Source organism: Bradysia coprophila (assembly GCF_014529535.1).
Source record: "Bradysia coprophila strain Holo2 chromosome X unlocalized genomic scaffold, BU_Bcop_v1 contig_35, whole genome shotgun sequence".
NCBI lineage: Eukaryota > Metazoa > Arthropoda > Insecta > Diptera > Sciaridae > Bradysia > Bradysia coprophila.
Genome location: NW_023503325.1, coordinates 181,974 through 204,039, shown reverse-complemented (window position 1 = coordinate 204,039; position 22,066 = coordinate 181,974). Strand labels below are relative to the sequence as shown.

The following is a 22,066-nucleotide window of genomic DNA, read 5'->3' as shown; positions in this document are numbered from 1 at the left end:
AGCGAAGTTTTGCGGGCAACAAAAACATCTATTTATCACAACAATTTTTCAAAACAAATGCAAATGTGACAGTTTGAGGGAAATCTAACATTTTCTCCTCCGAACTGTCATTAGACAAAGCTTCAAAAAAAACGTCATTTTCTCATGGCCTTTTGAGTGGAGAAAATAATAAAATTCCATTAAGAGCGAAGTTTTGCGGGCTAAGGGAGTGTTACGAACAGCTCGAGTCTTAGTTTCCTATTTTAATCCAGGTGGTGAATACAATGTTTTTCATGTCTGCGAGGTGTGATTAACTGTTTTGCTCAACGAAACAAAAAACATCAATTTATTACAACAATTTTTCAAAAGAACTGTGACAGTTTGGGGGAAAAACTAGAGGCGGGAAAGTATCCATTTTCTCCTTTGAGCTGTCATTGGACAAAGCTTTAACAAAACTTCATTTTTCTCATTTTTTCCTTTGAGTGGAGGATATTTCATCACTAGGATCAAAAATACAATTCGCGTCTCTCCATCCTTGGACGTTTTCACCACCTGGGTCAAAAACACACCTTTTTTATTTTTCAGCCTGGAGTACCAAAGTCAACATTCCTTACAAAACATAACAACAGAACTGAACAACACATTGTAGCAGTGCAAAGGCAATCCATATTAATGCCGAAAGCGTTTTGAATGCATTGTCACAAAACTCTAAAAAAAATTCAATTCGCGTGCATACGATAACTTCACACATCTGGGCCATAATAAACAAAGGATCGAAAATGGCATAAGCGGGAATGAAAAGTGAGAGAAAATAGTAGGGGAGAATGTTGCTCTTTCTCTGATAAAGGAATACGAATGGTACAATAATCTCGTTCATTTCGAGCTTGCAAAATATCTACAAAAAATCGATCTCTAGCAATGATCTCACTAGCACCGAAGCTAACTGTGACGTAAGTCAAATAGAGGGACAAAATCATATCGAGTTGATTATGCTGGCCCTATATTCGACAGTTAGCCTTGGTGCTAGAGAGAACATCGTCTGTAATTCTGTTTATGTATATGACCGCAAACACACGAACAATTTTGCGTTGTTGAGATCGACAATAATGGTGCGTTTTCCTTGTTTATTGTATAATACAATTTAGATTACAATGGCAAACGCAGGGTCTCAGCAACGCAAAATTGTACGAGTTTTTTAAAACGACTGCAGGGTAGAGATGGGTAATTTGTATTTAAAGCATCATGTCGCCGAAATTCAAATTTAGTACGTCGTCATCAACCATAACACCATCCGATGTGTGTGCGCCGTTTCTGTCGTCCGACTTGGACATTGTCCTTTGAGTCGTATCCCTAATCAATTCAAAACGTTGAATAATCCGTTTTCTTTTTCGTAAAAAATGAAATTTATTCACACTAACTTATCGATCGAAAGTCCCGATGCACCTCTCCAATCGGTAGTCCAATCCTAAAATTTTAACCATTAATTCAACATTGTTCATTTTAACAATTCAATATCAAACAACATCGATATCGACGCTTGACGTAGAGGCTTCACCGGTCATTGTGGCCTCAGTGGTAGTAGTTGTAGTAGTTGTTGTCGTTGTTGGCTTCAATGTTACGATTTCGAACAAACTACTTTCTTCGGTACGCAAGAAATGTTCTGGTATTTCATCCGTATCGTCGTCCAAATCCTCGCTGATCGTGATCACAAAATGCCTTTCACTTTCGAAAACCCCGTACACGATCATGTTGTTGAAACCGACGATCATTGTTGGCTTGCTACTTTCACCGAACTGCGAGTCTTCTTTGTAAACAACTGGCTCGGATGGCGGAGGAGGTGGAGTACTATCGGCTGTAGTTGATGACTGGTGATTGGTGTTGGTGTAATGTCGATGAATGTATGTGTGACTGCTGGGTATGTAAATGGGGACATAGCTTGTACTTCTGTGGAAGTGGTACGATGGTGCGATACCTGGAATTATTATATAAAAAAAAGGAAATTAGGAGAAAATAATATCTATACTCTACGAGCGGACTTTGGACCGGCGCTGGAAGCGTAGATGATCAACAGAATCGAATTCACTTAATCGAAAAGAACCGAAAGAATCTGCAAGCCGAAAACTTGCATAGATAACCGTGCTATAGTGATATCAATAAATCAATTACCACTACTAACGGGATGAAATGTTCCGAATGCATTTGGCGGCGAATGGGACGACGGACTGTTGTATGATGATCCCCAATTCGTTGAAGAAGACGGAGGTGAGTTGTAGTAGTGACCGTGTCCCGTATTCGAATTGTATTTATTTCCTCCAGTGTTCGATCTCCATCCGTAGTTCGTATGCGATGTACCGGTACTGGGACTGTAGGTTTGCCTTGGATATGATGAACCAGTGTGCGATGTACCAGTGTGTGATGTACCAGTGTGCGATGTAGCAGTGTGCGATGTACCAGTGTGCGATGTACCAGTGTACGATGTACCAGTATGGGATGTACTGTGTGATGTTGACCTGCTGCCACCTGAGCGACTACGACTACCACCGCCACTGCGACGACCGAATGTCGATGTGACGACAGTAACGAACAATACGAAAATGAAAAATTGCTTTTTATAGTTGCACATCATCTTGGAACTAAAATTTATCAGAAACTGGTTCTTAAGTTTGTACACTCTCTGTACACTATACTAGCTGAATTAATGTGTTTCATTCAGAAAATACGCGTCTTGTTGTTGTTGCTCTGGTTTTCTCAGTCAGAATTTCACTTATAAAATATCACCAATGAATGTTGCTCATCCAAAGGTTAAGTAAATAATGAATGGCGATAAGCGTATCTATGATGGTCCGTACTGAGAAATTGCTTCGGCCGAAAAAGACAAACCAGTTTTGTATGAAACATTCGATTCCATGATTCATATTTTTCGCAACGGGTCAAAAGATTATGTAAATAGTTTCCGAACTCCGGTCACTGCTTTGAACTACTAAGTTGATTGGAATTTTACACTTAATCTACTTACGTCCATCGACTGGATGCATACCATCAAACGGATATTCAGGTCGTAATGTCGACATAGTTGGTCGTAGGGACAATTTATATTTTCTGTAATATCCGGGAAACGATCCATAATGATGAAAGACGTCACCACTTTTTTCTGCTATTAATGAAGCGATAAACAGCGTTTGTATCAAAATAATAATTACTATCGCGTCCATGGTTGATTTTAGAACCTTTCAATCTATTTAAACATTTCGGTGCGGGTATTACTTCGCGTCAGAATCATTTATGAATTGTAGAAGGACTTCGAAAATTTCTTATGTCAATTGTAGTTACAAAAAAAAACAAGTATCGAGCTAGAAGCAGAGCTGTGTTTCGAGTAATAGCTGAATGCATTGTCATAGTGCTGTCAATAATAAATTGCCTCAGATAAGTCTTCCACCAAGGGGAGAAAATAGAAAAATGCAACAAGAGCGAAAGTTGGAATTTCCTTTTTCCCTCGAGGTGAACACATAATTTTCTATCCGCCCAGCGTGAATAACATTATTTTCTCTACTCAAATGAGAAGATGGCGTATTGTTGACGCTCTCTTTGATGAGAGTTCAGGTGAGAAACTTTGTATTTTCTCAACTCTTGTTAGCCCCGTACGAAGTACTGGGGGCTTATAAGATTAATATGCCGTTTGTAACACGTCGAATTGGAAGCAGACAGTAAGGGCAAAGCATTTCGTTATGTTCATAGATGACGAATCAGCAATAAAAAAAATGTCCGTCCGTCCGTCCGTCCGTCCGTGACCCCTCTAGCTTGAGTAAATCACAACCTTTTTTCAAAATTCTTTTTTTCCCCGATTGGTATCGACAAAAGTAAGGTCAAGTTCGAAAATGGGCATGGTAGGGTCGGCCCCTCCAGAGCTAGGGCCCTATAGGTGTTTTTCAGTCTTTCGACGATATCTACCGAAATACGCACGCAATAGCTGCTTGTGATATATCAAATGAAAGGTATTGACGAGTAGAACAAAGTTGCTGAACATTGTTTTTGGGTAAGATGCAACGTGGGCTTGTTGGGAGGGCTCAAAGGTCGTTACTCGGCCCTAAGTGTTTTTTGCACATAAATCGAGTAAATCGAGTAAATCTCATCCGATTTTGCTAGTTTTAGTTTTTTATGGAAGGTAATTGAATACCGAAAAGAACGTCGCGAAAAAAGTTTCACATTTGGGCCCTTGTACTAAGGCCGCTACTTGGCCCTAAGTGTTTTTTGCACATAAATCGAGTAAATCTCAACCGATTTTGCTAGTTTTTGTTTCATTTGAGAGATAATTGAATGCCGAATAGAATGATGGCAAAGAAAGTTTGAAATTTGGGCCCTTGCACTAAGGCCGCTACTCGGCCCTAAGTGTTTTTTGCACATAAATCGAGTAAATCTCATCCGATTTTGCTAGATTTTGTTTCATTTGAGAGATAATTGAATGCCGAATAGAATGATGGCAAAAAAAGTTTCAAATTTGGGTCCTTGGACTAAGACCGCTACTCGGCCCTAAGTGTTTTTTGCACATAAATCGAGTAAATCTCATCCGATTTTGCTAGTTTTTGTTTCATTTGAGAGATAATCGAATGCCGAATAGAATGATGGCAAAAAAAGTTTCAAATTTGGGCCCTTGCACTAAGGCCGCTACTCGGCCCTAAGTGCTTTTTGCACATAAATCGAGTAAATCTCAACCGATTTTGATAGTTTTTGTTTCATTTAAGAGGCAATTGAATACCCAATGGAAAGTTGGCAAAAAATTTTGGATTTCTAAAATAATGTCGTAAATTGTCGGTTTTATTTGAAAGGTACTTCGTACGGGCTTTCGTAATTGCGCTATGCGCAATTTTAAAAATGAACAATTTTAGTAAATTTGACAATGCCCAACTTGACTTGCATTTTGGTAACAGACGCATTAGAGGGTTGTAGACGTATTAGGGTTTATTAGGGCTTATTAGGGCTACGGACGTATTATGGTTGCGGACGAAATAGGATTACGGGTTGTACGGGGCTAAGTCGCAGCAAACGCTCCGACTGTTCTGATGCCTTGTTTTTTCCTTGGCAAGAGCCATTTCTGTTCCAACTGTCACTTTGTTTTGGATTTGAAAAATGGTGAAACAAATTGATGTGAAATTACAGTAATAGTGTGAATTGGTATACCAAGAGAATATAATTTTTGCATAAGTATGCATGTTTCATCGAGACGACGTCAAAGATGCTAGTTATGCAAAAATATTCTCTCGGTAGACGAATTCACACACATACTGTGATTGAGTGGTTTCAAAACTGTGATGCACAAAATTTTGCACTTGTCACACCTTGGTGAAATACAAAGCATTTCTTTCGCATTTGTACAAATAAATAAGTTGTTACACATCGTTCAAGGTTAAGCTGCAATCGCAGTTCACCGTTTTGGGTCTCCGTTTAGACAATGCGCATGCGCAGAGACAGAATTCTCTCTGTGCGCATGCGTAATATCTAAACGGAGACCCAAAACGGTGAACTGCGAGTGGAGCTTTAAACTTAAATGAATAGAAGAATAATGAGAATAAAAAAGAAACCGAAAATACGCAATACAAAGTCGAACAAGTTGATGGTTTGATGTGTTACACACACACACACACACTATTTCAGCTTCGTCAAGTCAAATTTCTCTCTTCGAGAATAACACATACAAACACAGTGAATGTCCATTATTAAGCAAAACATCGTTCCCATCCCTAGCCATGTTTACAAGGTCTGCTGACAGAGAACTAAAAAAGTGTGGTTTCCGATAACTTTTGAAGCTTGATATTCAGTGTTTTCATGGTGTGATGAGTGTAAAACGGTTATTCATGCCAGGCACAGTTGAAACATTTATCGGGTCACCGCGGGGGGAAATAACAAGTTCCAACTCTAGCGAATGAAATTTTCCCTTTCGTCCACTTAAGACCATTTGGAAATAGGCAAAAATGGCAAAAGATGTTAAAAAATGGGGAAGGGTGGCAAAATAAGAAAAATGTGAAGTGGGAATGGTATGGGTTTTGAAAATGAAATTGAGGTTATGCTAGGTGCTTAAATGCAGTAGTTTAAAGTGGCTCGAATGACAACGAAGTTGCGAATATATTAAGTGGAACTAATAGAAATCGTTTCCCGCATCCCTCAGCCGTGATGGTTCTTCTATAACAATAGTGTTGGATAACGATTGCATTGCTTTGCTGAACGGAATAATCAAGAAAAAGTTTTTTTTTTATCGACGTTATTTTGCTAGAATCATAAACGTTGAATACTTATATTATGGCATAGATTCTGAGTAATTTAAACTTTATTATGCGGGTCCAGATAATCAATAACTGAAATTCTGCTGACAATACAAATATTGTAGTGATAAACCAAAATTCATATACTTGACTCTAATATGTTAAACATTTCACAACAGAAATTACTATTATACTGCGTCGTTGTAAATGAAACTATTTTTTTCTGATTTGATACAGAAATCATGCGCAAAATGTAGTATTTAACTCAAACCATTTACTGATATCGCATTATGTTATTAGAGAGCTTTTGGAGTTATTTAAAATAAAGTAAACATCAACACAAGTTATGTATTATTATAGGTTGCATTAAGTGTGCGAATGTGACAATATAATACGGTGAGCAAAAAAACATTTGCATCAGACGTTCCGATGTTTATACACTTTCCTATCGCTACGTCCCATCGAAGTTCATAATAACATTTCCTGAATATTTTGCCACGTTTGCCACACAGAGTTAGAAATAGTGAAAGAAGCACGTGTGACGGACTGAATGCAGAAAAAAGAAGAAAGCACAGCACTGCTCCATTCGTTCGTAATCACTTTTACTTTGACACCTCCAAGGTAGGTATGATACCTTCATTTCGCGTTAGATGTCGATTATCGACCCGAGGCGAAGCCAAGGTCGACTAAACGTCGTGTGCGAAAAAATACCGTCATACCAACAGTGGTAGATACAACGTTTTTCGCAATTTCGGGACATAATCACCTTTCCAATGCAAAACATGTACCCAAATTCACCTGTATACAGAAATTCATTTGAAGAAGGCTGCATTATAATAACCATTGCAATGTGATGTAAAGAGACGCGTTGAATGAAATCAAGTAGTCAATGCTTCCACAATATGTTCGGTATAATTGTGTGACTCTATAGCCGAATGGTTAAGTCGCTTCTTTGTATTCAAAAAAGTTTGGTGTCGGGGGTTCGAGTTTTGGTCAATGCAAGATTTACATTTATAAAAATTCATTTTTCGTTGAAGGTATTAGTTTATGTAGGAAGTTTTCACTGCGTGCAAAAAAAAAGTTTGTATTTCACTGTGTCTGGGACAATGTATGCATGGAAAGGTGATGATTATGGACCGGAATTTCGAAAATTTGTTTTTTGACTTCATGCTGAGATCCATGCTTTATTGACTCTCTGGCCTTCGTTTCTGCAACGATAGAAATACCAAACTTTTATGCGAAGCAGTGTTGTGGAGAAAGTCGTTGTGTATGACTAAATTTAGTAATCAGTGACATCGCCACACCAAGTACTAGAGAAGTGATAACGGCAGCTGACACGCCGACTGTACGAGGTAGACCAAGGCTGTAAACTTTGTCGAGGTTACGCAGATGCGAGAACGGACCACTTCTGAAGCTGAAAACACACGAGCAATTTTAAATTACTGAGATGAACAATTATACCAAGGCTGTATACTTTGGGGAGGTCACGCAGATCGTCATTTTATTAGATACGCGAGAAAACACCTTTTCCATACAAACAAATTCACCAAAATTGAATTTGTATGGCGTGGTGATTTTTTTTGTATGAAACGTAGTGTGTAACCTGTGTAACCCGCGTATCTGCATCTGCGTGACCTCCCCAAACTTTACAACCTTGCAGTTATACTGCGTATTCAATTGTATTGAGATATTCACCACAGACTAAACAATTAAAAGCGCAGCATAATCGCAAAATTACTCGTGTGTTGTCAACTTAACGTCTCTACTGCGTCAGCTATTCTTCTCGTGTGGTGAAGTCACATTTTTTCAAAAGGAAAAACTAATAAAATGCATGGAAAAAACCACATTTTCAAGCATATTGTGTAATGGCACCACCCAGAACACGCGTCGCATACCGTGCATTTTCATCAAAATAAATTAATTAAATTCACAATTTTCCTACAGAGGAGGCACAAAGCTTTTCCCACAACAAAAGATTTCAATGTTCTCCTTGCCTTTATCTTTCTTTCTCAATTTTGCGTTAAATATGATTCCAATTGAAATTCAAGGAGCAAAGTGGTACTCTACATCAAAAACGGGTGGAGTTCAATTATTATCAAGAATGAAACAAGGAGAAAATATGAATATAACAGCGAAAATGTTCGTATAGCCAAACAACCATTTTTATGTTAACTATAGTTTTGCTGAAAACAAAATGGAACGTCCTCAGTGCTTAAAATGGACTCTAAGTGCAATTTATTATCCATACCTGCATTTAATAACACAAGAGAAACCGCATAATCCAGTGATAAATACATATTTGCATATAATGCTACGAACATGTTTACATTTCTTTGGTATGCAGTTTTGCCCCACTCCATGGGAAGAGCGGGAATAGGAAAGTTCTTCATGTTTTGCCTGGGCTACTGAATGTATTTGTTTCGCAATGTTTTTGTTGTAAATCCGATTTTAAGCAGGTGGGTTGGGTTTGGGATTCTAACTGTATTACTAGCTAATGCACAGATAGAATCCACATAAGCCTCGAAATGTACGAGGATTTTCAATAACGAAGAATTGACTGGATTCCATGATTATCGATGAAATAGTGATGATTGCAGCAATCGTCACTAAAACAACAAATGAACAGATCATACCTGGTTTATACTTTCATTGCATGGAACAGCGTTTATTTGTTTACTACATATTATATCACCGCTTATAGACCCAAATGTGTGGTTTATGAAAGGTTTAAACAAACTTTCATTTGTTCACGCTCAAACTTTGTTCTGATCCACTCGACTGGGGGCTTTTGGTAAAGTTAACTACTGACTGGCCACGAGTTACCAAGCTGTCATTTTTTTCGAGTATGATTCGCTAGACTTGTTCATGTGTAAATCGGTATGGTATTCTTATAGCATTGTATCGAGTATCACTGTGCAGATGATGTGAAATGTTATTTTTGAACTACATTTTAATGCAATTAATATTTAATTTTCTCTTAGATCGACAGTGATCGAAACAGTGGTCGAATGTCTTACGTTCGAGTCGGCATTGTGTCTGTCTAACGGCATTGATGGGCGTCTGGTGGTTGAAAATTCAACAAATGCTGCATTTAAAATGCAGATACATTGCACTTCGTATCAACAGAAGAAAATCAACCCAAGTCGCATATGTGTGGCTTATCAAGGTTTGAAAAAACTTTCATTTGTTCACGCTCAAATGTGCAAACTTTGCTTTGCTTGGACCCATAAAATACGGTAGAATAAGGCAAAACTGTTTCCCTTTAACTTTGGGCAATAAGCCCGCACCGCAGAACATTATCTATCCGTTAAAAGGAATGGATGCTTTGTTGGATGTCTACATTTGGACGTTTTTTTTTTAAATATTTCCGGTGACATATTTTTACTACAATTTTTTTTTAAACCTAAGACGACAAATTTGTGATGAAGGTAAAAGTCGAACATTTTTGTGAAAGGATTTTCGTAAAAAGATTGTTTTCGTCGTTTCTTTGCGGTGTTGTTTCAAAATTTTGTTCTTTTTTACTTAGGTTTTTGCGGCAACAATTGAAATGAAAGACTTTTACATTATTCTGTCATCGCATATCACAGCACGATCCGCAACGATGTACTCGGCAAAGTGACCAACATCTATTCTACTTTCCTACGCCATCATCGAACATCAGTGCTGCCACATCACACGAACAATCCATACATTCACCTTGATACCATGGTCTGCTGGAAAATGTTTGCTATGGGACACATCTTGCCGAGACACAGTTGCAAAATCGTATTTGATGAACAGTTGGTTGGGTGGCAAAGACGGCAGAGGACAAAACGATCGCGCTATATAATTCTTTAATTAGCCAATATCTCTTTGTTCCTTTAAAAAAAAAATCCAAACATTTGCCTTGGGCGCAAAATTCTCAATTTTAAGGACTCGAAATTGTTGTGGAAAAAAAATTGTTTAGAAGAGTCTGCAGTATCAACAGCGTCTAGGGCGCCAAAAGCCTGATGGCAGCACTGTCGAACATTTAAAAACAGACAACACTCAAAGTCACTGGGCTTTTCGCCTAACTGACTGAATGACATTACCAACGAACAATTGCATGTAACACAATGAGACATTATCGGTACTCAATCCAAGATGCAACCTAATAAGAGATTCATTCAGATGTCATTATTGTGGACCTGATGAAACGAATTATTTGTATTTGTATCGGTTGAGTTTCGAACCCACAACTGGCACTTCATATTTCTCGACTTTCACTCTACGCTTTTTTCGGCAGAACGACATATTCAATTCCACTTATAACTAATATAAGTCAATGGTTAAGAGGCATCGGTACTTTGCTGAAAAGCATACATTTGGGCGTTTTTTAAATACTGGATTTTTGTGAATGTGTTAGCTCTTAACAGAAAATAGATTTGCTTCTAGCCGTTTGACCAGCTCTGAGAACAATGAGCAGTTTATGCTAATTTCGTCAAACTGCTCGTTTTTTCAGGGTTGGTCGAACGACAACATTCGTGGCCGTTATTGCGGTCGTATATTTTTCAAAATGGATTGTGATGAAAAGTAATCATCAAAAATGAGATACGAGACATGAAAATGTAGGCTACAATTTTAGCTAAGTACCGGTGCCTCTTAAGGGTCTGTAACCATGTTAAACTGTCTTTTTCGATCATCTCCATTCTTTCATAATTATTTCTTCCTTCCTAAGTGATTTTCTAGGTTTCTTTTTCTGCACTACAATCATTGAACTTCAATGTATCAATAAATACATCAAAATTAAGCAAAATATGCTGAAATGAGATTTACACTACAATAGCCCATTGCATTCATGTTGATCCACAGTGTTGAGAGGTTTCAACGATGCATAATTAATGATAATCAATAATTTATAATAATTAAAAAAGTTGTTAGAACAGTTCAGCTTACAATTTTATTGTTTGTAGACGTGTTTCAATCTGATATCAAACGCCTCACGTGTGCAATTTCACTAATGGTGCTGAGTGAAATCGAACCACTCTAAAAGCATCATTTTTACCTGTTACAGAAACATTAAACTGTAAATATTGAATGACGACACTGTTCGCATTTTAAAATACAGAAAAATCATACTTCGGTGCTTCACAAAACTCATCGAATTCCAGCTTGCTTGCATTGATATTTTCTGAAACGTTTTCATTTCATTGCTTTTAACTAATTAATTACCTTGCGTTCGGAGAAACATAATCCATTTATTTTTCACGATGTACTTTTCAAGTCCTTGAGTTTTTCGAATTCTCTATCTATTTGTATGAAGCAAGTAGCAGCTAGACTCTGACTGAAAAATAGAGATGAGCGAGTCGATATTTTTTGTAACCCGACCCAAATTAAATTCTTGAAAATCGAGATACAGAAATAGTTATTTTCATGCTTCTTGGCCGAAAATGAGGGCAATTTTTCGAATTTTCTCGGGTTTCCGGCCCTCTGCATGAAAACTTACATGTGCACCTGTTTGGGACGGTTGATTTAAGGCACTTTCGCTTGTAAGCCTCACTTCGTTCGGCCTACAATCCGCGAAATTGCCTAAAATCAATCGTCCAAAACAGGTACACAATAGTTATTTGTGAATCTGTTTTGGACGATTGTTTTTAGGCAATTTCGCGAGTTGTGGCCCGAACGAAGTGAGGGCTACATGCGAAAGTGCCTAAAATCAATCGTCCAAAACAGATACTCAAAAAAATTTTCATGTAAGGGGTCGAAAACCCGAGAAAAATCTCGAAACTCCCTCATTTTCGGCCCCGACACATGAAAATAACCATTACGTATCGATTGAGTAGGCCGAAAGAGTTACGTATTAAGTTTTGTATGCTTGCTAAGAGGACCGAAAGTAAAGAAATGTCAATTTAAGGGGCGAAAGCGAAAGCTTTCGCCCCTTAAATTGACATTTCTTTACTTTCGGTCCTCTTAGCAAGCATACAAAAATTAATTTGAGTTCCAATCACCCGATAACCGGTATAAATAAAATGTATAATAAACGTTTAATAAACAGTTGTTCGAATATAGTAAATGGTATAAACCACGAAACAGTGGAATGAATATTCCCAAGTATAGAAAAAAAGGAACTTCGAAAATTCGTAACAGTAAACATACTCGTGCATGGAGTTTGTAAGATTTTATTTTCAATGAACACCACTGATGATAGTACATTATGTGATAGTAGTATAGACATAGTGATGTATTATGTAACGTAAATGGGAATTTCGTATTTACATAAAATAGATACACGTGTTGGACGGTACTGGCCGGAGATATTGCCAGCTCTATTTGAGATTTTATTTCGAAAATTCTACATGTAAGCAGAGCTGACTGAAAGTTATGTTAGTGCACAAATAGTACACTTTTTTGATCCGAGTGATGAATGCTACTTTTCAGACTCGAGTACCAAAGTCATATTTCGAACAAAACCTAACAACAACAACCTATGAATGCCTAAAGAAGTCTGTTCCGTATGCATGCATTCTCACAAATGTCGAAAAATAGGCAATCTGTATGAATGCCGAAAGCTATACTCTCTCTAGCAAACAAACTCTCAGCTCTCTGTGTCAAATTCACACCTTATTTCTTTGTATTCTACAAACACCATTCTACATTTTGACTGACATGCACATGTAAATTACAAAGCCTACGTGATCCTTTCACCACCTTAATAAAAGTAGTTTGGTTGCTAGAGAGGGTATTGCCGAAAGACATCCGTATGAATGCCGAAAGCAATCCTTCAGGAACGTCAGATTGTTCGAACAAAAACTGAATGTCCAACGATTTTTCTTTGGGATAATACAACTTTGAAGAAGAAAAATCATTTGTGTTTCCGTTTTTTATTGGACATTCCGTTTCCGTTCGAATAATCTGACGTTCCCTCTTATACCTGCATTGTCACAAAACTCTACCAAAATTATATTCGCGTGCATACAACAACTTGACACATCTGGGAAAGAATAAAGATGGAAAATGACCTAAGCGTGAATGAAAAGTGAGAGAAAAGAGTAGGGTATAATGTTGCTCTTTCGGTACTAAATTTGGTGAGAGAATGTGACGTTTTCGGTGCTCCAGGATGACAAATCTGTTCTAAGCAGAAAAACAAATCGCGAGCGTAGCGAGGTATTTTCGTTTTTCATTGATATTTTAAGTTTGAAGTTTCAGAATAGCAGCCTCGTATACGTAGGTGGGGCGTATTACACTAACGATTTTGTGCAAGAACTATGGTTAGGAAAACATTTTCCAATATTTTCCTAGATTTTCCCAAATTTTGTGCAAAATTTTCCAAAAATATTTTTTTGGGAAAATTTGGGATTGTGAGAAAATTTTGGAGGAGGAAAATATGGGGAAAGTGTTTTCCCTAAAATACTCCTTGATTTCATCACTTCCTTATAGTTGTAGCTTACTACTCCAGGTTTTTATTGTTTTAAATTTCCGTGAAGATGTTCACTGACTACTGACAATACTGTTGGGGTAATTTGTTGACTGGAGAATTTTTTACAAAACTTTTTTTTTTAATCAAAAAGCAATGTTTCAGCGAACACAATTGCTTTTGTCGCATCACTTTTCAGTTATTAAATTTCTTACTACAATAAATTGTTATGTAATTCACTGGAAAACAGGAAAACAAATAATTCAGCAAAAGACAATTCGAATATTCGATGTTCCGGACGAACTAGGCAAGATTTATATATATATTCAAATGCACTTTCTGTCTTTTATATTTGGATGTATATTCTGTGTACCTATATTCTATGTATAAATATGACTTTTCATAAGCAGTAGCACAAAAGAAAAATAGAAATCTTTTATTATGCGATGGGTACATTCCCATCGCATGGAATATTCTCCAGGAGAACGTTTATAACTGTATGAGTTAAAAGGGACTGGAGGTAATATACAACAAAAAGTATGGGAGGGAAAAAAATTTAATTAAACTGTTTATATTCGCACACCTTTGTTCGTATAATAAATTTTTATAGGCAACGTGAAATGTTACGTTTTTTTTCTTCTTTCCTTATTCCTTTTTTTTATTTTTTTAATACCGCGCCGTATTTTATAAAACGTAACGTAACGTATAGATGAGGTACATAAATACATCTCAATGTACCATCCTCAAGTATTTTTTGAGAAGAACAAAATAATCACTTAGCGAAAATTAAATATTGTTGTTTTTTCTGGTGTTTTACCTTTTTTTTCCTGAAATATTAAAATGTTTATAAAAGCTAGGGGAGATAACACATCCTGACAAGATGGATAAAAAATTATGTGTGGCAATAAAAAATATAATTGATGAGTTCATTTCAGGAATTTTTTCGTTAAAAATATCTAAATTGATGGAACTTTTTTTATGAAGAGCAATAAAATTCATGTCAGACTTTGATATCGTTGAAACCAGCAAAGACGAATATATACTTAACAAAAAAAAAAAAGAAGAAGAAAACTCTTGTTTTTTGTTGTTGTTGTTATTATTGGTGTTGTTGTTGGCAGAGAAATATTAAAATTGAAAGTATTAGGTAATCATCATACATATTCTGTGAGCTGTAGACTGTGTAAAAATTACACTTCTGTTCCGTACATATTTGAATCTTACCAATTCGAATACGTAGACGAAAGATATTGATAGGAACAGGATAAAGAGAAAAAAAAATCATGTCTTCCTGTTGTAATTTATGGTATTCCGACTAGATTTCCCATAAGAAATTGCCAGTAAATTCGAAACACTTCAAAAGTTAAAAATAAAAATTTTCCACCTTTCAATACTTTTTTCAGCATTTTATGTCTGTTAGAAATTGATTCGGTTAGAAAGGTTATACACCAGACGAAAATAGCTTAGAAAACTTTTTTTAAATTGTACTTTTCCCGTCTGTTGACTGAATAGATTTCCTGCGTTTTTCAAAAACATCGATTCAGGCTGTAGCGAAGAGACTGAGACGAGCACACACTAGATTGTGTCAGCGTCCAAAGAAACCCGGCGCTATTTTTTCTACAAAATCTTACATAAAAACAAACGCATTAGATACAACGCCTAAAGGCTCTTATAACATTGAAGACCTACTTCTAGTGTTTCTTCATAGAACAGATAAAAATCTAGTTAAATTTCTCATCTGAATCAAATTCGTCTCAACGACGTGTTAACGGTAGAATATAAAACAAGAAAGCTTACTCCTTGAACAATGGCTTCAATCTAATTGCTATTACTTCAAGGCTTGAGAAATTCTTACGTTCACCGCAAAGTAAACAAATCGAATTCGATCGTTTTAAATAGTTAAATCTCGGTCACTTTTTGATTTCACTTACTTGAATGATAATTATTCGCTTCAACACTATGCAACATTCTGGCATAAAACGTATGCATGGATGAAAATTAACGATTTCCACTACGAACACGTATACACGAAGCTATTTGTACCATTTTGTGTCGGAAGAATTACTGACATCTAGAATCATGTTTTTGACTCGTGATGTTGTCACGGTTTGATCTTTGTTATCCGTTCCAGTGCTCACGGATCACGGCTCACAACACAGACAGAGACATACAAATATGAAAGCTGGGACGAACCGCTGTCTCAGTCGTCATATTTGCATCTCTCTGGATTCAGGTCAATAGATCTCCTTCAGAGAGATGCTAATATAACGACTGGGTCGTTTTGACGTGTAGAGAGAATGTGTCGAATGATTTTGAATTTAGTCGAGAGAAAATGTATTGAATTCTCGATCAAAAAACCAGCTGTCATTCGACATATTCCCTCTATACCTGAAACGGCGTCGCTGTAATAGCATCTCTCTGATCTCCTCGGTTTGCGAAACTGATGACAGTACAGCACAGTGCATTACTTTGACGATTTTGTGTGCAAACTACAGTTTTTAACATTTAAAAACTGTAATCATACCTCGCAAAAGCGGATTTTTTTTTAATTCCTCTTTTCTTGAAAATATATTTCGAAAACTACCCCTCTTTGCGAAGTTGGCTGTTGGCAAATTTTGTCATGCGATCGCAGTGCCAACTGCCAATAGACCTTTTAAGTTGAAAAAAAGACTAGATGGTCTGGAGGGATGAATTGACAGTTGACAGCTGTGATCGGTTCGATTTTGGTCACTATCGTTCACTTTTCACTTTTATTCAACGAAAGTGAACACAATCAATGAAAAGCGAACCGATTGCAGCTGTCAGCTGTCAATTCATCCCTCCAGACCATCTAGTCTTTTTATCAACTTAAAAGGTATGGTCAACCGAAGAGATCTATAAAATTGTTCGATTTCGTTCAGCATGTTTTTGTGAAAACAGATGGCGCTTCTTACGGTCGTGTTTCCATACATTGATTCACGGAATACGAGGGCTCATAAGAAATGATTTAAAATGCGCCGGAAGCCTTCCGGAAGGAGTTCTAGACCTCTGTATTTTTTTTTTCGAAAGTTAAGGAAAATATGAGTAAATCTAGAAAAATGTGGAAAAATTTGGGAAAATATTTTCCCAAGAACCCCTAGTTTCTAAGCTAATTTCGTTTACTATATCGTTAACAGAAAAGCACATTGGCTCCGTGCGGGTAAAGTCAAAATTGAAAAATTTGTCACCTGGCACTTTCAACTTTGACCGAAAAAAGGTGAATTAGATAGGCCTGGATTGTACAAATACATATTCGGAATCGTATACAAATTGTCGCGCTTCGTCAAAGAGTATGTTGAATAGACACCGTTTTGATGAACATGCTCCAGTTGGTGCTAACTCATTCGAATTGACTAATGGCTTTTATATTATGATGATGCACGTAACAATTGACGTTGGAGGTAATTTTTTGTCGGTTAACAATATGCATTTGTAAATTATGCCAATCAAATGCTTAGATTCATACGGGCTAAGGAACAAATGATTTAGTTTGCGTTAGACATATACTAGTTAAGGTCCATAGTTTCAACTGCCTCGTGTTGTTGCTTAGTTGCAGGGGTTATTTTTCGGAAATAAACTTCCTGAATTTGGTGAATAAATTTTTATAAAAAAAAAAATCTTGGGAAAATTTCCCAAATCAGGAAAATTATTTTCTAAAAAATAGATCCTGCTTGGATGAGCTATCAAAAAGAAACTCGATTTTTCACGAATCGATAGAGAAGAATTTCTAATACAATAAGTCTGCAAATGAACACTGTCCGCAAATGAACACTGTTTCGATCTGAGAGACAGTACAATGTAATTTCATAATTCCCCACAAGTTTTAAAGAATTTTTTTTTCCAACATCTCATCAGGCCATGGCGACAGTGGCAAGGAAACAACTAACCACAAGTGACTAGTCATACGTTGTTGCATGTACAAGTCCAGCGAATCATAAGCAAAATGAAATATAGAAATATTTCGTTTTTCCATCGTACGGTAAAAACGAATTTTGACAGGCCGAAAACAACCGACCGTCATCCACAGTAGCAACCATAATCGCAACTTAAACAAATTTGTTCGGTAAAACTTCAAATTGAGGTTGTGTTGGCTTCTCTGTGGATGACAATTGACATTTTGAACGGCCTGGAAGAAACCTATATTAGAACCAACCAGTACTCATACGTGTTTTTGTTGGCATCATGCAGAAGCATCCATTTTGAGGTTAATCATACGAAAGTTGAGTAAGGCAAAGATGGAGTGACCAACAAGTTAACCAAATTATCATCAGCAGTCATAAATTTATCGAGGATGAATTTTATACGAATGGATTTATTGTGCATATATGTCTATACGTATATGAACCGTACTTTCTCGTAGAAAGCCACCAGGTTTAGTCAACTTCGTACTATACATAGAATTTCTATGTTTTGTGTTCTATTCAATAAATTTTACTTTGATTTTGAACGTTTCAGCATCCCAGGAATGTGTAATATGGGAAACTTTCCACAAGCATTTTATTAAATAAAAAAAACTTTCGCCAGATATTTATCATTATATTAGGTCTCATGCATAGTTTCTTGCACGTATTTATAATCCCCAGCAAAAACTAATTAGTTTTTAGCTTAGAAATTATCATTTATTCATTACTCACAAGAGATATAATAATTGAACTAAACTGGAGATGTAGTATTTCATCTAGTTAAACCGAACATTGTTTTCCACTGTTTTATGAATGGGTTTTTCGTAGAAGGAGAGTGTTGAACTTTCATTGGATTAGATTTTCAGTTGTATTGTTATATTGTTGAACGGTGCTCGAAATGTTTTTGACTGTGTAATATTGCAAACGATATGGAATGTGGAATTTATTCTTGAATTGAGAAGTTATTATGAAAAGAAAATCCATTTTGTTGGACTTTTTTCTGGATAGTTGCTGGTGAATTTTAATAAAATTAAATGATTAAATTCTCGGTATAGCTGTTGAAAAAACAAAAACTCAGACAATTAGAAACTTTGTGAACATTCAGAAAATACTATTGTGCTTATCACAAGAATATGGAGGTTACTGATTAGAAAAAAAAACTGTTGCAATTGTATAACGAAAGTGTCAAATACAAGGTCCACTTTGGACGTATTAGGAAGGAGTCATTTTCTCCACTCAACTGAAACTTCGGAAGCCTTTGTTGTAAGAAAAGTTGTGTTGAACCAAAGAAAAAAGTAGGAAATTGAAATAAGTATTTCAAATGAACGGTGTTTCTCAACTCGTCATGCGGCCACGTTTTACTGATGACAGTTCAATGGAGTAAATGTCTATTTTCTCCAGCCTTTGCGACTTTCGTTTTTTTTTTTTATATTTTTTTACGTATTTCTTGTGGACGGAAGATTTTAGGCAATTTCGCGAGTTGTAGTCCGAACGAAGTGAGGTAGACAGGGGAGACAAGTGAACGTGTCTGAAATCAACCGCATACCGAATACAACTTTTCGTAGAGTAAAACGGTTAATGACACCCCGCACTCATAAAAAACGTTGTGTTCACCTCTGAAAAAAAATAATAGAAAATTCAACTCGTGCCCTTGCTCCGCTCTGTTCGCAAACATCGGTAAACTACATCCCGCCTCTTGCTGACAATTTTTGTAATCAGCTTATTTTTCATTCTTAAACTTCCAAAGCATCTTAAATCCCTTTCACCGATACAAAAATTTACATCTAATAGATCATTGTCAATGTTGTTTGAGATGTCAAATGAGCTGTCATTTTCACAAAGCTAACCAAAATGTTACAAAAATTTATATGGAGCTGTCATTGTTTGAGGTTAGTTTTGTAAAATTGACAACTCATTTGACACTATTTTGAGAGAAGAACAGTTATTTGACACTGATCTATTCTAATTTATTTTTTCATATGCTACAAACTAACTTCAATCGGTGATCAGCTGTCGAAAAGTAAACATCTCTGCCAAAACAATGGCATACTTCAGTCAATGATTGGCTGTCAAAGAGTAAACATCTCTGACAAAACAAGGACATACTTTAGTCGGTAATTCGCTGTCGAAGAGTAAACATCTCTGCCAAAACAAGGACATACTTTGGTCAGTGATTGGCTGTCAAACAGTAAAGATGTCCGCCAAAACAAGGACATACTTTAGTCGGTAATTGGCTGTCAAAGAGTAAACATCTCTGGGAAAACAAAGACATGATTGAGTCAGTGATCAGCTGTCAAAGAGTACTACTGTTTCTGTTATCCGGAGAGACACTCAAATATAATAGGTAGGGTTTAGTGTCTGAAACGATTATTACCACAGAACCGAATTGTTGAACTGTGTGGTATGTTTTGTTGTGCTGATATCGTTTGCTATGCTAGTATATAATTCGCGTTAGTTTTGAATTTCCTTCGGATTAGTGAACATTCGATAGGTGCTCAATGGACCTAGCTCCTTGTAAGGCAATGAGAAACCGTTTATACGATCATTGTGTATCCGTTATAAGCAAACTATCCTTAAAATTGCCACATTTCGGATCTAACTCCTCGCCGATTCCTACGGGAATTGAAGGAAGAATTAGCGGACAAAGCGAACTCAGAGTCTGTGAAAATCTTTTGTAAACGTGTTACCGACCGCTTCAATCAACTGGAGAAATTCGATCAAGAAATTTTGAAAGAAATGAGAGAAGAGGAAGCAAGTCAAGAAGAGATGGACGGTGAGTTCGACGGAATCCAGGAGTACCGAGACAAATGGAATGATATGAACGTGATGAATTATCGGAGAATGACGACAATCGATCAATGGCTTCTCACCGTGACGATGTGACGAATCGTCAGTGAAGAGTTGAAATCTATCTGTGGCATCTGTTCGCAATGGTAATAATCGATCGATAACGCGCAACGAGGACAATCGGTCTGTAGTGTCAAAGTTGAAATTGGTCGAGTTCAATGGTAATCTAAGAGACTGGCTGCCTTTCTGGAGTCAAATCTAAGGGATTCACGAGGACGAACAATTGTCGTCGGAAGAATACTTGATTCAGGCGACCGTTGTTGATTCACCAGCTCGTGGAGTAGTCGGTAGCTTTCCACCGACGGGACACAATTATGGGAAAGCGATCGAGCACCTGAAATCGCGTTTTGGCAAAGAGAATATATGTTAGTGGAAGTATAGGTTCGAGACTTATTGAAGCTGGTACTTACCAATAATGATGGTAACCAAAAAATAAAGTAATTCGAGCAAATCAGATCACAGTTTTATTCACGACAGTTGTCGTTTCTGAAAGGTTAAGGTCTAATGGCAGTTTTGTCTAAAATACGTAAGAAATCGGCTGGTGTTGTGACGCAATTAGCAATTTCTTCAAATGTTTTCTATTCGGACATAATAAATACTTGCCATGGTATACCTAATGGTTTTCATTGGACTAAGAAGCAAGACCATTCAACCGCTTTATTCAAATTGCAAGAAATTCAATAAAATACTCAGCGTGACCGGTTTTATTAAATAAGTTGCTACTGCGTCCAGTTGCTTGATTTAATTTTGAAGTTTCGATCGAAAAGTAAGTGTCTACACTATCAAATTTCTAAATTGGACACACTATGAAAGTGTGTAGTAGCCAGTTGAGTATAGTAGATTGTTTGGTGCTATATTTTTCTTCTTCTTCTCTACAAACTGGACCTTTTATACGTTTAAATTGATATGTAATAATACATTGCCATCCAATATTTTATACGAAAAGTAATATTTTATGGGAATGTGTCTGAAACTTAATTTATTACCTTTACCTTTTTTTACGGTACGTAAAACCACCCCTAAACATAATACCTCAATCGTCTCCACCTATGCGATACGGAAATCGGTACATTTACAAAATATACGTAACCGCTTTACGCAAATCGAATCAGGAACATAATACTCCTAAAAGCAACCATTCTTATATTACCAGAGAGGTCCGATATATAAATATGTGTTATACTATCCACGCCACATCAACTACTCTATGTATAGAATGTACGTACAACACCTATCCGTACAATATCCAAAAAGTAAAATCCCTAATAGTGGCCAGAGCTTAGTTATATTCCGGCTATCTAACACAATAGCCTACCATTTATTTGTTTGAAATATATGACCACATAAAGATCAATAACACGCATTTCCAAACAATCCCTTTTAATGTGAGACTCTCTTATTTTAAAGTGGGGTGTGTGTGTGTATGTTTGGCCGTATATATTTACATTATTACCAGGGCAATGTGTATGCGGATTCGGTGGAGAGATGGAGGATGTGTGTTATTACTTTTTTTTCCTGGTTCCTGTTGTTTGTATTTAAAATGTTCGTGTGTTCTACATTTACTACCCTTTTTGGATTTGAAATTTATCTAGTTTAATCCGTAAATAAATATCTATGGCTGGTTAGTCGGTAATAAATACAATTTTCGACTAACTTCGAACTCCGAACATGGTGTGGTGTTTGTATCTGTATATTCG

General features: G+C 36.6%; 1 protein-coding gene and 2 long non-coding RNA genes across 3 annotated transcripts; 2 read left to right on the top strand and 1 right to left on the bottom strand.

The window, feature by feature from the left end:
- Positions 1-1,190: 1,190 nt before the first annotated feature.
- LOC119069562 (putative protein TPRXL) lies at positions 1,191-2,815 on the bottom strand. Its single transcript, XM_037173643.1, has 5 exons — positions 2,472-2,815; positions 2,146-2,411; positions 1,503-1,951; positions 1,398-1,444; positions 1,191-1,329 (listed from the first exon to the last, which is right to left on the bottom strand). Exons 1-5 carry the CDS (start codon positions 2,603-2,605, stop codon positions 1,212-1,214), a joined length of 1,014 nt encoding a protein of 337 aa, XP_037029538.1. The 5' UTR covers positions 2,606-2,815; the 3' UTR covers positions 1,191-1,211.
- Positions 2,816-6,738: 3,923 nt separating this feature from the next.
- Positions 6,739-10,602, top strand: LOC119069563. The gene is made up of 3 exons (XR_005086354.1): positions 6,739-6,854; positions 9,215-9,399; positions 9,760-10,602. It is a non-coding gene; the product is annotated as an uncharacterized LOC119069563 (long non-coding RNA).
- A 1,417-nt stretch (positions 10,603-12,019) lies between these two features.
- LOC119069564 lies at positions 12,020-20,797 on the top strand. Its single transcript, XR_005086355.1, has 3 exons — positions 12,020-12,030; positions 14,090-14,092; positions 20,501-20,797. It is a non-coding gene; the product is annotated as an uncharacterized LOC119069564 (long non-coding RNA).
- Positions 20,798-22,066: the final 1,269 nt, after the last annotated feature.

Bases quoted from the DNA above. Each gene is read 5' to 3' on its own strand.
- LOC119069562 (XM_037173643.1), bottom strand. From the start codon at position 2,605: ATGATGTGCAACTATAAAAAGCAATTTTTCATTTTCGTATTGTTCGTT. The intron at 1,445-1,502 runs GTTGTTTGATAT...TTAAAATTTTAG, and splicing joins CGTCAAGCGTCGATATCGAT to GATTGGACTACCGATTGGAG. The intron at 1,330-1,397 runs GTTAGTGTGAAT...TGAATTGATTAG, and splicing joins TCGGGACTTTCGATCGATAA to GGATACGACTCAAAGGACAA.